This window comes from Aquila chrysaetos, chromosome Z, assembly GCF_900496995.4.
Source record: "Aquila chrysaetos chrysaetos chromosome Z, bAquChr1.4, whole genome shotgun sequence".
Lineage (NCBI taxonomy): Eukaryota > Metazoa > Chordata > Aves > Accipitriformes > Accipitridae > Aquila > Aquila chrysaetos.
In genome coordinates this window covers 22479295-22493667 of record NC_044030.1, presented here as the reverse complement: position 1 = coordinate 22493667, position 14373 = coordinate 22479295, and the positions used below count along the sequence as shown (strand labels likewise).

The 14373-nt window shown below is 42.3% G+C and overlaps 1 protein-coding gene and 1 long non-coding RNA gene across 12 annotated transcripts in view; one reads left to right on the top strand and one right to left on the bottom strand.

The window, feature by feature from the left end:
• Nucleotides 1-3292: 3292 nt before the first annotated feature.
• Nucleotides 3293-12517, top strand: LOC121232727. The gene is made up of 3 exons (XR_005931670.1): nt 3293-3307; nt 3925-3931; nt 12441-12517. It is a non-coding gene; the product is annotated as an uncharacterized LOC121232727 (long non-coding RNA).
• The window catches only part of LOC115336721 (3'-5' RNA helicase YTHDC2), a 47745-nt gene continuing 40217 nt past the window's right edge, over nt 6846-14373 (bottom strand). For 10 of the 11 annotated variants that reach the window (XM_030004166.2, XM_041121120.1, XM_030004169.2 and 7 more), the window contains 3 exons: nt 12081-12263; nt 10787-10890; nt 6846-10622 (listed from right to left, as the gene is read on the bottom strand). In XM_030004166.2, the coding sequence (XP_029860026.1) occupies nt 10810-10890; nt 12081-12263 (264 nt within the window). In that variant the 3' untranslated portion in view covers nt 6846-10622; nt 10787-10809. The remainder of the gene's footprint in view (nt 10623-10786; nt 10891-12080; nt 12264-14373) is intronic. The other variant, XM_030004165.2, reaches the window with a different exon arrangement.

Below are 14373 nucleotides of genomic sequence, written 5' to 3'. Positions count from 1 at the left end.
TGCTCACCCATCGTATAATGGACTTGTTTAGCTGTATGCTGGACATTTTGCCTAGAAGGATATTGTGAGACATAGTATCAACAGCTTTGCTAAAATCAAAACCCCCACATCTACTGGTTTCCCTTGGTCAGCTAGATGGGTGACCTTGTCATAAAAAGAAATTAAGCTGGTTAAGCAAGACTTTCCGCTCATGAACCCATACTGGCTATGACCAATAACCACGTTGTCTCTCAAGTGGTTTTCAGTACCTCCCAGAATAACCTTCTCTGTAATTTTACCAGGCAATGCAGTAAGACTGACAGGCCTGTAATTACCAGGGTCTTTCTTCTTGCCTTTCTTGAAAACTGGGACAACATTTGCCAGCTTTCAGTTAACTGGGAGCTCTCCAGACTCCCAAGACCATTGAAAAATAATGGAGAGAGGTCCCACGACAGCATCGGCCAGCTCTTTCAAGTACCCTGGGATGAATCCCATCGGGCCCCATAGACATATGCAGATCCAGCTGGAGCAGCAAGTCTCAAACAAGTTCAGGGTTGGCTGGGAGTTTATCATTCCCCTTGTTATGGTCTTCCAACACAGGGTTCCAGGGTCCCAAGGCCCAATCATCGGTGTTAAAGACATAGGCGAAGACGGCATTAAATGTCTCTGCTTTGTCTACGTCCCTATTTGTGAGGCAAGTGACCTCGTCAATCAACGTACCAATGTTATCTCTGATCCTCCTTTTGCTGTTAACATACTTTAAAAAGTTCTTTTTGCTGTCCTTCACAGTGCTGGCCAGCTTGAATTCTAGTCAAGCTATGGCCACATGAATTTTCTCCCTACAGTGGCAAACAGCACCTCTGTAATCCTCCCACACTGCCTGGCCTTGCTTCCAATGTCCATACACCTTCCTTTTCCACTTAAGTTCTAGCAGAAGATCCCTGCTCAGCCCAGCCGGCCTTATGCCCCACTTCCTTGACTTCTGACACTTTGGAATTGCCTGCTCCTGCGCTTTTAAGAGATGGCCCTTAAGTTTACAGCTCAAGCAGAGTAAAAGAAAATTGCTCTAGAAAAATTCTGTTGCTAGCAATCTAGGACAACAGAAATAGCAAGGAGCAGAGCTCAGAGTGTTACAGAGAAGCCTACTGATGTCTGCACTTCAGGTGGGTGAGGAGTTGCATTTTCCATGTGCTGAGGGACCAAGAGCTAATAAACAAACCTTAAGCCATTTTTATACACAGAATTTCAGTAAGAGGCACCTCAGAAGCATTCTCTAGAAAGCTCCTTACAAGCAATGCAGATAAACAGCTCACTAAGAGGCTGGGAAGTTATAAGCAAGTTGAACACTTTATCAAGTTATACAAGGTCTCTCACAGAGAGAAGCCACACCAGAGCTGGAGAGCTGGATCCTGAACCCTGTCCTCAGCTGACCTTTTTACTTCAAAAAACCATCCTCATGTCCATCATTTCTTGCAGGTAAGTAGTGTTCCACAGAAGTAATGTTTACACAAGAAGAGTATTATTTAAAGCCTTTAATAACTAACATATCCTTTTTGCCCTGGTCTCATAAGGTCTGCTTTCCATGGCGGGGGGGGGGAGTACTTAAAAAAAAACTTTTAAGACATATCTTTTAATATCTACCTGCAGCCTAGTACCTCTTGTCCTCCTCCTCTTTAGAGAACTGAAAACTCATGGATGATTATGTCAGATATAAAGCAACAGGCTACTATACAAATTCCTTACCATAATTGACTGCTCTTCCTGGGGAGAGGTCATTTCATTTGCACCTGCTGATAAATCTAGGTTTTGTTTTAAAACAGTCCCCAGCGGATGAACTCATATGCTAGCCAACTGCGCCACCTAGCTTCGCTCTGAAGGATTGTTCAGAACCCTATTTTTCATGACACCAGTGTTTAAATTCCTTCAAGGTGCATACTTCTTCCAGTATCACCCCTACTCATCTGGTGTCTCACCACTGATATTACAAATAATTCAACAGCTTTAACGTGTTCAGAGTTCAAGAAACCTCGCACCTAAAAAAATTTAGTATAGGTGTGCATAGGAGTGTAACAGAGCTACTTTATTCACTTCTATTCTTCGACTTTATGCAGACTGGTGTGACCTTTCAACCCACAGACACTTCCTGTAACTCTGTGTCCACGTTTACCAAAGCTTGACAGCATCTGTTGTTGGTTTGATTCATTACTGAGTGGACCGCCATTGATTAAAACAAACCTCAATACATACGAGCTCCACCACTTACTGATTTTGTGTCTGGGAATTTAAAGACTCCCTTGGTACCATTTGCAGCAATATTTCTAGGAGTGTGTATTGGCTTTGTGTGGCAAGGTTTTGGTAGCGGGGCGGGTTATAGGGGTGGCTTCTGTAAGAAGTTGCTGGAAGCTTCCCCTGTGTTCGAGAGAGAGCCAATACCAGCCGGCTCTAAGACGGACCCGCCGCCGGCCAAGGCCGAGCCAATCAGCGATAGTGGTAACGCCTCTGTGATAACATTTTTAAGAAGGGAAAAGTTGGGACAGGCAGTATTTTGGCAGCCAGAGAGAGGAGTGAGAACATGTAAGAGAAACAACCCTGCGGACACCAAGGTCAGTGAAGAAGGAGGGGGAGGAGATGCTCCAGGCGCCGGAGCAGAGGTTCCCCTGCAGCCCGTGGTGAAGACCATGGTGAGGCAGGCTGTCCCCCTGCAGTCCATGGAGGTCCACGGTGGAGCAGATATCCAACTGCAGCTGGGGGAGAGAGGACCCCACGCTGGAGCAGGTGGGTTCCCGAAGGAGGCTGTGACCCAATGGGAACCCCGTGCTGGAGCAGGCTCCTGGCAGGACCTGCGGATCTGTGGAGAGAGGAACCCACGCTGGAGCAGGTTTTCTGGCAGGACTTGTGACCCTGCGGGGGACCCACGCTGGAGCAGTGTGCTCCTGAAGGACTGCACACCGTGGAAAGGACCCATGCTGGAGCAGTTCGTGAAGAACTGCAGCCCGTGGGAAGGGCCCACATTGGAGAAGTTCGTGGAGGACTGTCTCCTGTGGGTGGGACCCCACGCTGGAGCAGGGAAGAGTGTGATGAGTCCTCCCCCTGAGGAGGATGAAGCGGCAGAAAACAACGCGTGATGAACTGACCGTAAACCCCATTCCCCGTCCCCCTGTGCCGCTGGGGGGGGGTTGGTAGAGAAGCCGGGAGTGAAGTTGTGCCCGGGAAGAAGGGAGGGGTGGAGGGAAGGTGTTCTGAGATTTGGGTTTATTTGTCATTACCCTGCTCTGGTTGATTTGTAATAAATTGAGTTAATTTCCCCCAAGCTGAGTCTGTTTTGCCCGTGACGGTAATTGGTGAGTGATATCTCCTGTCCTTATTTCGACCCACAAGCTCTTTGTTATATTTTCTCTCCCCTGTCCAGCCAAAGAGGGGGAGTGATAGAACGGCTTTGGTGGGCACCTGGCATCCAGCCAGGGTCAACCCACCACATAGTGTTAAAACAGGGTGCCTGTGATCTCTGACATCAATCAAAATTGTGCCGACTTTTTAATTAAAACTGTTACGTTCCCACTGAGTTTCAATTCTGACAAAAGCACATTTTCTGCAGTTTCTGAACTTGAGTACTAGAAAACAAAATAGCAGACTCTGCGTACCTCCCTTGGGTACCTGCACAATGGCATGGTTTTTAATCACTTTCTGACCTCATCCAGCTTCAATGCGCTAAAGAGGAATGAAAACAGAACAAAGTAGCTAAGCTATACCTCAACATCAGGCTAAAGAGCAATATAAACATGGCTACTGCAGTCCTGTAATGTCCAGGCTGGGTCATGGTCCTTTGTAACATACTTGCACAGTGCCTCTGAAGACAGACGACCCAGAGAAATTCACACATGCAATCTATGCTACATATACATTAGCTTAATTCAACTGATGTAGGTAACCAGGAAAATAAGCTAGAGCATCAGTTCATGAGTCTCTTGGAAGCTTCACAGCCTGTTTGTAAGGTGTCCTGTGGCCCTTCTTTTCTCTTTTCTCTCCCTCCTAGATTGGTATTTCTTATCAAGTCCCTAGGCTTGTCCTAGAATGAGAGATATAACCCTCTTTTGTACAAAAGCTGTGGATAGAGCACAGTCATTCTCTTACAGCAATGACACCTCACTCTAATAAGCTTTTAGGGCACATTAAAACTTAGTGGCTAAGTTGCTGAAAGCAGCAGCCACTGAAATGCTACTCTTGACAAGTTGCAAGACAGATTTCTTCATTACTAACTGCCCTTAAACTAATACAAAAAGCGGGAGTATGAAAAGAATGCCTTAAACTGAACAGAGCCATGAAAACAATCAAAAAAGGAAGGTTTGTACTTTTATTTTGACGAGGATGCACTATAAGCTAAAAGTCACAGCCAGCTTGTCAGCCCACAGTGAGTTGGTACCCTTTTCTGCACAGCCTGCTTTTAAAAAGATTAAGATGTTTTACAAGAGCACAAGATACTCAATCTGTTTTACACATCACACAACTTCACTCTCAGTTTCTGCTAGCAGCCAGACATCCTCATATAGAAGCAATTTTGGCAATTGTGTTTAGTTCCTTAATCTTATTTGATTGCTGCTAGGCTTTGCCAGATATTCCCTATAGATAGAACAAAGTGGTATACTATTTAAGAGGCTCGGGCTACAACCTTTGCTCATACATCAACAGTACCAAATGCAATATGCCCACTCACATAGGCAAAGCTACAAGATCAGGCTGTGAATTTCAGAGCTGTGCATTATACAACACAAGCCAAAAAATAGTAATTTCACACCAACATGGTATGGAATTAGCTTTAAAACTACTTCTGGACTTGACATATATAAAAATACAGCCTCCTTTCTGAATTGCCTGATTCAGCTATGTGCCATGGGGTTTAGTATTTTCAAGACTCTTTATTCTCTAACGTGATGCAAGGTACTCCCTCAGTCTGCTTTCCTGAGAATTGTCTTTAAACCCAGACTTATTCTTTCATTTTAGGTGACACTCTTTCAACACCTGCCAAAAGAATCATAACAACAAATAAAGTTTTTAATCCAGAGCAGCATCACCTACTTTCTGCACTGTGCTACCTGTTAAAAGATGCAACAAAGATAGCAGCAAGATAGCAGCAATGATGGCTGAAAGCAAGAGAGCATTAATCCACAGGGGAGGAAACAGTGCAGCTAAGTGTGAGTAGAAAGATGTAGAGCAACAGGAGACAAACTGCTGATATTATTCAGACAGTAAAAGCTGTGACAGAACACATTTAGAAAGCGGCTGCTCTGGAACAATCACTTCAGCTCCACAGGAAAAAAAAAGAAAAGAAAAAAGAAAAAAAAAATTGAGTCGCTGCAGAAACCACTCTAATTCACTTTAAAGACAAAGCACCTAGGGGTAACTATGAACTGATCCAACCACAACCCAGAGAACTCAGCCTGCCAGGTGTGAGCTATGATTTTATTTTGACAATAGCCAGCATCAGGCATTTAAAATGGAAGCTGCAAAAAATACCACAGTAGAAATTTAAGCCACAAGCACTAGAGGAAATGTCTTCATAGATGTTGTGATGGTGGAGTGGAAATTATACTAGTTCAATAATGGCAAAAAAAAAAGCAAAAAGGCAAATATTTGAAGAAATAGTTGCAACAAATAAGCAATACAAAATATTTAACAAACTAAATATTTAACATTAACAAAAAATATTTAACAAACTTTCTTTAGTTCCTAGAGAAAGGAACTAAATTCTGCCTGTGGCAAAACAGCTTGCCACCTTTACCTTATTTTCAGAAATCTGTTCCTGAGGAGGCCAGCACACCTCAGCATTTTCTCACATGAGCCACTAGCAAAGCTCTTACCTACTGTCTTGAAGAACATGACTGGAGCTGTCCTGAATCAGCACTGCTCAGGTAAACTTGGCTCATCTATGAACAAACTTTGCAAACCTGTGGCTGTCATCCATAACCCTGTTTCTGTTCCCTTCCTCCTCATTCTTGTGTTTATGGTCAACTGTCTAGCTTGCAAGAACTTAATCTACTCTACAGCAGAGTAAATAGACTCCTGGCTGACAGCCTCTAAGCTGGGATTTTTACTGTTGCACAGAAGATGGTGATGGGCCATTTGTCCCATTTGTCGTCATAGGTACAAGGATTCTGTGAATTGTGTGCTGTTGCTGCCCTGGTATCTTTCAAATAGATTCACCTCCTTGCCCTTCATGCTGCTTTAGTTTTCACCTCGGGTATAATCATATTCAGTCATTATCAGGCAGATGGGGTGTCTCTAAGAATCCTGGTACAGAGCTGCAGCACTGGAGCTCTTCCACAGACTGGCTACCAAGATAACTCTCTCTTTGGAGACCCCAGGTGATACGAAGAGCAGAGCGAAAACAGAATGTCAATACGCAGGGTCAGGAAACTGGAATGTGCTTGATGGCTCAAAAGAGCACTTTTCCAAAACATTCAAAGTGGTGGTTTTACAGACATACCATGAAACCAGAGCAGAGGATTCTGTGGGAAGAACTATCAGAAAATTCATTGCTGCACAGTGAAATAACCATACAGACATTTTGCATGAGTTTAACTGAAGTAATGTCTGGCCATAAAGACACCATTATCTCCACTGGATGAAACCTAGCAAAATTTGTATAGATGACAATGCAGAAAATAAAAGGAGTTTACCTGAGAAAACAAGGTCACTTTCCTCTGAGTGTCAAGAGTGGAATACTTTATTGTAGACATTCAGCCAGACTCACTCGATTTATGCTGATTGATTGAAAGTTACAATTCAGAAACATGTATTATTATGGTATTAGCAAGAAACAGTTGTTCATTTTGTATGAAAAAGGCAATGACAGCACACTGAAGAAGGGATGACAGCGCATGTACTTTTATTTAGAAATACAGTATTTCTGCAAATGACTTTACACAGCTGAACAAGATTAATGTGCATCACATTGTTCTGTGTTCCTTCATTCAAAATAACCTCTTTAGTAATTTAGTTCAATTATTAAAACACTTAAATCTACTATAGATATAAAATATACTATATGAAGCTCCTTGCAGACTGTGGCATAGACAAGTTGCAGTATTGCTGTTTACGGAAAAAGCATTTACCTTCAGTTTTACAAAACATCTGTTATTGTTGCTGAATGACAGAAGTCCAAAGGATGAGCCGCAGCAACTACTGGTTGACTGTCTTGTAAAGGTGGTCTCGGAAATCACTAGGAAGTGCTGATACACAGCGGCCACTGATCACACAATTAGAGAGATCAGAGGTAAGCTGTTTGGTTTGGTTTTTTTTTAAACCATAATTTAAAACCCAGCATAATTATCTCCTTACAGATGAACTTTTGATGTTTCGGGGGCTTCCAGAAAAGTCCCCTAGATCTGTTCTCTAGCCACTACTCATCCCTGATAAGGTCTTTCCTGAGTTCAGATGCTAACAGCAAACCTGAATGCACATCCATGAAGTTACGTACAACTTCATGAGAAAAGGAGAGAAAGCAGAAAACACAAAGAGGAAAGGAAAACAGAGTATAACGGAACAGTAAATTCTCAGCTTATTAGAACCAAAAAGATCACACTGAGTAACTGTCCATGCTGTCAACATGGATTTGTCCTAGTTTTGTCAGCATTTAAATCATTAAAGCAAAGACATGTGAAACAAGCAAAATCACTTGAACCGTGTTTTAAAAAACTTGCTAAAATATCTGCTAAAATGAAACCAACTGTATGAAGTCTGATTGCCATGAAAACATTGACAAATCATGGAAGAAGAAGAAAGTAGTTTCAAGGGTACTTAAAAGCATCTCTACATAATTAGCTCCTGCGCTTCTTCACACAAGCTTAGGGGCATTTTTAACTACCTGGACACGAGGTATGAATGGGCACAGCAGAAACTACCTTTTGTAAGAGCTGGGCCCACGTGGGCCTTGGTGCTGTGCCTGTAAGGTCAGTGCCTCTTGACTTTAAATGGGCTCCAAGTGGACCAGGACCCTTTCTGATTAGTGGGCACTAGTGGGCCATATGGGACAATGTCCACATAGGTCTTCCTCTGCCACAGGGGCTACTCCTAAAGCATGACTGAAAACCAGCCTAGCAATGCTCAATTTCAAATCTGTGGGTCTGACCCAGGGAATAGCCAGGGGTCCTCAGTCATCTCAGGGTAGTTCTCTGAATACAGGCTAGTGCTGCCCTGAAGACAGCTTTATACTTCCTGCTGGAAGCTATAGTTGCATCCCAGACCCCAAAGTGAGTCCCCAGGCTTTCCAGTCTGAAATTCGGATGGTGTGCCCCCTCACCACGTAACATATTTGCAAGCCAGGTTAAATAATCCACAGTAACAGATTTGTGATAGCACTTGCTTAGTTTGACTAGGTCTGTGCGCATGGAAGAGCATGTAGAGGCACCTGTCATACCTCTAGTAGCATCATACCCCATTTTAATGACTGGTGGGATGAGAAAATTTTCAGGAATTTGACACAGCATGGTCTGAATCTGAATCAGATCAAGTATCATCCCTGTCTTCTGGGTCTCTATATAAAGAAATTCCCTTTTCTGCAGCTTCCAGACAATGGTCAATTTTGTCCCAGACAGATACTGCTACATGGGGGACTGACTATATGTTGCTCTAGTTTCTCTGCATTAGCCCTACAGCTTTTAACACAGGCAGGGGCTAGAGCCTTCTCCTCTATTGCAGCCCCAGTGTCCTACTGGGTGTGGGCCAGTTCTTTTCACAGGTAGCCAACTTGGGCTTGGGCTGCTTTCAATCACTGCTAAGTATCTCTAAGGCAATAAGCTAAGAGATATAAGCAGGGTAACTCTCCCTTTGTGTTTCTGTCTTTCTGACTTTCTCTAATCAAAGTAGAATCTGACATCCGTGGGCAGGGCAATGTACCAAAATAATCAACTAAGGCACTCACTACAGGGTCAGGGCTGATCATGATGCAGTATACCGTATCTCACTGCCAACACCAGAGTGTAAAGGCTTATGGCAGCCCTGTCAAGTTACAGGTTCAGGATATGGTAACAGACACTAGACCAACAGCTTCAGGGATAGTTTATCTCTAAATAACAGTACAGGAAAAAATACAGATCAGTAGTACAATTATCTGGGTCATAACAACAGCAAGTCAAGTAATTCACCAAGACTGGGCTAGACCTAACAGCCGGGCAAAGACTTATATGACCATGGCTCACAGGCAGGTAAGTGACCCAGACCAACCAAGGACCGTGGGGAATGCAAATTCCTTGGCTGGACTGTCCTTTTTATTACCGAGCCACAGAAGCACTATTTGGCTTGTTAACCAAACATTACACCCCACTTCTGCTCCCCCTCTGTTTCAGCTCTGTTCTTGGTGCGCATGGGGCCTGGGAATCCTGTACCCATACCAGCCCACATTTCTTTGTGGACAGTGGCCTGGAAGTATTGTGTAAGGCAATACAAGCCTCATAGCTCTGCTGTATGCACCATCTCCAGAAATACCGTATTAGGCAACACTAGTCTTACAAGGACCCAGTTAGTTTCACAAAGGCATAACCAACTGTTAATGTACAGAAGTCACTACACAGAATGCAAGAATGAATACACAGGTTACTCTGAACTGTGCAAATATTCTTAGCAGACATGAAAAATTACAGGCTCCGAAGCAGAAAACGTTCAGTGTAATCTAAGAATTACCACAAACATAGTGCTGACAGTGAGCAGACTGCATTTATACCAGCCGCGCAGTACATTAACTACTAAGGAGAAGCCCAATAAAACAAAACAACAGTATAGAAGAAGAAGAAAGAAATTGAAACAAGAGGTATAGAAAGAAAGCATGAAGAGTACATTGAAACATGAAGAAAGTTGTACTGGTTTTGGGGTTTTTTTTTTAAGAAATAAAAATCTTGTAATAATGACCAAGTTAGTGAACTATTAGGGTACCATTTGGCAGCAGGCCTCTGAAAGACTGTTTCACCTTGCCAAGGCATGAGTACCTTTTAAAGGTGAAAAATAACTGAAACTGGAAACACTGCTGGACCAATCCACCCTCAAAAGTCTCATGTTCCTTTCACTTATGTATTTAAATTAGGATTTTACATTCTCCAGCTACCCAGTTGTTTGTATGAATATATCCTGCCTTCTCGCACTGTGCATACAGAAGTTCAACAAATATTTATGGAATCTTCTAATATATTTGGAGACATCTATTCTCAATTTATTTCTTTTACACAAACTCCAAGATTGATTAATTAACATTACACTAGTTTCACTCATACATTTTACTGTGTTCAGAAAGCTTTAAATGTAAACTGTATATTTAAACTGTCTGCTGTGCTATTTCAAACCCACAAACAACTTGTATGTGCTCCACTGCTTCAAACTTAGTTTTGAACTTAACCATGTTTTTAAGTATCAACTGCACACTACTGTAAAAAAATAATTCAGTAAGAACCAGGCTGGTGAATAATGTTATGACATTTGTTAAGACAAGGAAATACTGAAACCAACATAATTCCATAATTCCTTCTTATTTTTCCACTGCTAGCTGCACAGCATGACTAACAACTTCAGGAGCTTGTTGCACCACTTTCTTCCCCATCTTTATATTGTAGGCACACTGCTGGTTCTAGTGGTTACAGCTGATGTTTCAACAACCACAGCTAAAAAAAAAAACCAAAAAAAGAACAAAAGGAAGAAAATATTTAGTACTAAGTGTACCTGTTCTTTCACAAACTACAAAGAAAAGACAGCACAGTAATGATACACTGTAAATAAATAGTTTTTCCTCTATCATAAAAACAGCAGTAATGCATGAAATAACTACCTCTATCGCATTACTTGACACACTCAATCAGTTGAGTTTTTTGCTGCCAAAGGAATACGGTCCCAAAGCTGTAGCAACTGCTCTCCAACTTGTGGTTCCAGCTCCTAGAAATGAGCAGGAAATTAGAGAAGTTAGTTGCACTGCTACTATTGAACATACAGAAACTATTTATAGCAAAACTGTTAGATGAAGTTACTGGTGATTGCTTTCAGTCTCTCTGAGAGCTCATTCCTTTTGCTACTGAGACATACATCAGAACTCCCTGCACAGGAAGGTTTTTTTCCTTAGGGCTCAAGAGGAGATAAACACTTTCATAAGCAACCCTGGCCTACAGGTTGGTTGGGCTTTTTTCATTCACAGCAAGATGTCAGCTCGTAAGAGAATTCTAAGTGAACACACCACCACCATATACAAGAACATATGCACCATATACTTTGTACCTTCCGCAGGTCACTTACTTATTAACTGAAGTTCATTATTCTCCACATCTTCTAAGTTTAATTCCATCAAGTGTGGTGGACAACATGGAAAGGCAGGTCAGGTAAAACAGTGGCTCTTGGTGGAATCATAGACATTAATATAAACCAGGTTTTTTTAAGATCGTTAAGACCCTTTGGGTCTTAAGAGCCATTTACAAGAGAAGCACTGTTAAGTCCATGTGCTACGTTCCTTTCCTCATCCTTAAAACTGGAGAGGTTTTGGGGAAGTAGTGAGAAGATGACAGAAAAAGTTTAGCTCTAGAATCTTGTATCAAGGAAATATTTTGGGAGGGGACTGGGGAGAACGCAGAAACTGCCAGAGAGAACTCCTGCGCCAATTCTCTTCCAGCTTTTTGTAGCTGCATTTAGCTTTAACAGGTTGGAGAACTGTCCTAAGCTTTATTCTACTTTAAATCTCAAGACTCTCGTTCAGTCTTTACAGGAAACTCAAAGCTATAATTACGAACAGTTATTTGGGTATGACGGACTATCTTGGGGAACAAATCTGAACAAAACAGGGAACAAATCTCCAGAACCAAAATTACAAATTCCAAAATGCTTGTATTTTTGGAAGCATCCAGCTTTAAATCTTTTTTAAAAACATGTATTACGCAAGAAACTGCTTTGATTTTATCAAAAAGCCTCCATTACTTCAACAGCAATGCATTAGCAGAATGTACAATGTGCAACAATGAACTGTGATTCACCTTAACAAATATATGAGGACAGTTGAGATAAATGTCGAGGCTGAACAAGCTAATGAACAATACACACTTCTACCAAGTAAAGAAGACTTTAGAAGAGAGTAACTTTACCTGGCCATCTCTGCTTATTTGTACTTTCTTATTGTCATTCCCAGGGTTGAGCAAATGGTGTGCAAAATGAAAAGGAATGCTTTCTTTTTGGATCCACTCCACCTTAAATACACCTCCGAAGCCAGAAGATCCCCAGTCTTGACTTTTCTCACACCCTATCTCTGAAGCCATTCTAGCAAAACCCTGGATTAAAAATTGAAATATGAAAGGAAAGATATAACTAGAGCATATCTGCTTATGCTGGAATTCAATAAAAGTCTGGACTTCATACAGAACTTTCAAATTTGCTTCAAAGTGATTCACACACTCTCCCCCATAAAGCCCGATCTTTTAAGATGTTCACATCTAGAAAGTTAAAAGAAGTAGCATTTGTTTTTCCACTTCAAATATGCCTTCTAGAGTTTGACCACAGACAATGTCTCTCAATCTCTTACAATTACCATTAATAGCTTTTTTAAGCTTTGTAACAGTTTGAAAAGGTGTTGTAAAAACATTTGAAGTGTAAGGAATCAAGATGAATGTTCTAATACATAATAGTCCATTAGCTATTCCTTGTTAGCTGTAGATATTTTTTGCAGAAATCCATCCCTTATTTCCCATGTTCCCTCTATATTAACAATTTTCACATAGAATTAAGAGAGTGTAGCTGTTCTTCAAAGAAGGAAGTCAAAGTTGCTTTCATTTCCTTCTTCAGTGAAGCTGGAAGAAATTCCAACACAACAAGTATTCAGAAAGAAAATGAAAGAAACCCCAAATCCCAGATTGCTTCTAATTTATTTAAGAACACCCCTACTTGCCCACACACCAAACAAAAAAACCCACTACCCACGCAATTTATCAACCATTCAGGCAAATTTATGCCAGTTATGACTTAGGAGTTCAAGAGATGCAGTGCAGTATATAACTTACGAGCACACACTACTGTTAAGACATGCAGTCCTAGATAGCTCAAGCCAGACTTAAATGGAAGTTAATAAAAGGAAGAGACGAGAAATAAAGGTGGAAAGTAAAAAGACATTTGGTACAAGAGAATATTAATAGCTGAACCGGGGAGCCAAAGGAACCTTAGTAGATGTAGTAGATATATGGATGTAGATAGGAACTGTTTAATAATTATCTAGCTTATAGTGAAGTTAAAGAAATTTCCATAGAGGTAGACATGGCCCAAGGGGATGAGAAGTGATGCTTAACGTTTGCATTGTTGGCCCAAGGGGATGAGAAGTGATGCTTAACGTTTGCATTGTTGAGGCTGGCTGGGGCAGGAGATAGTCCCTGATAAGAAGCAGCAGTCGACCCCAAAAAACAGCTCCAAAAACCCCCAACACCGGCCTTGTGACTTTTTGGAACTAATTTTAATATGAAGCGGGGATAGATCATGCCTATGTATAGGCGTATTGCAAAACTCCATCTGTAAGTAACACTTGACTGTATAAATTTGAAGCGAACTGCCGAGTCAGGCATGCACGACTTTGGTGGGACTACCCCCCGTGCTGCCCAGCACTAAATGAACATACCTACTTTACAATCTCACTGATTGTGGAGTCCGTTTCCGCACATCAGTTTGGCGAGCCAGCCAGGAGACTCTGCTCGGCTGTGGGACCGACTGCGGAGCGGACGCCCCTCGGCGCGCCCCGAGTACTTTCCTCGGAGGAGCCTCCGCTGCCAGCCGCTCACCGCAGGAGCAGAGAACAACCTCCTGAAGCCGCGGACCAAACGGTATGTTTCACAGAGGGAGCCTGTAAAGGTACGGGCCGGGGCAGCTGGTAAATCGCGCAGAGACGTCTGGCGTGCAGCGTAGTCCCCGTATGGGAGGAGGGTACCCTGTATGGTAAAAAAGGGGGATTTGCTGACCAATAGAGCGGCCGCCAGCGATCTTGGGGGTAGATCGAGCAAATCCGGGGTGACTGCTACATCCCAGTATTGGGAGCCAGGATGGACCTGTCAATGACTGGTATATAAGAGGCAGGAGAAGGGTAAAGCGCACCCCCTCGCAATTGTGCTTGGTTTATTTTTGCAGCTGCTGAAAGGTTGTCAACTGGAGCGATGATTGCATGATGTGAATGTTTGGAAATTTATTGTTAAAGATTTTGTGTGAGTATGTGAAAATGTTATGTTGAGATTTATATGTGTATATATGCTTGTTAATGTGTAAATGTCTAAAACTGTGGATTGAATGTCTGAGTAAAAGGAGCTGCGGAGCGTGTGTGGAGTTCTGATCCACAGTTTCGTAACTCCACAAGGGGTATGGCCGGAGACGAAAAAGTGTGACTCCCTGATGATTTGGAACTTGAAT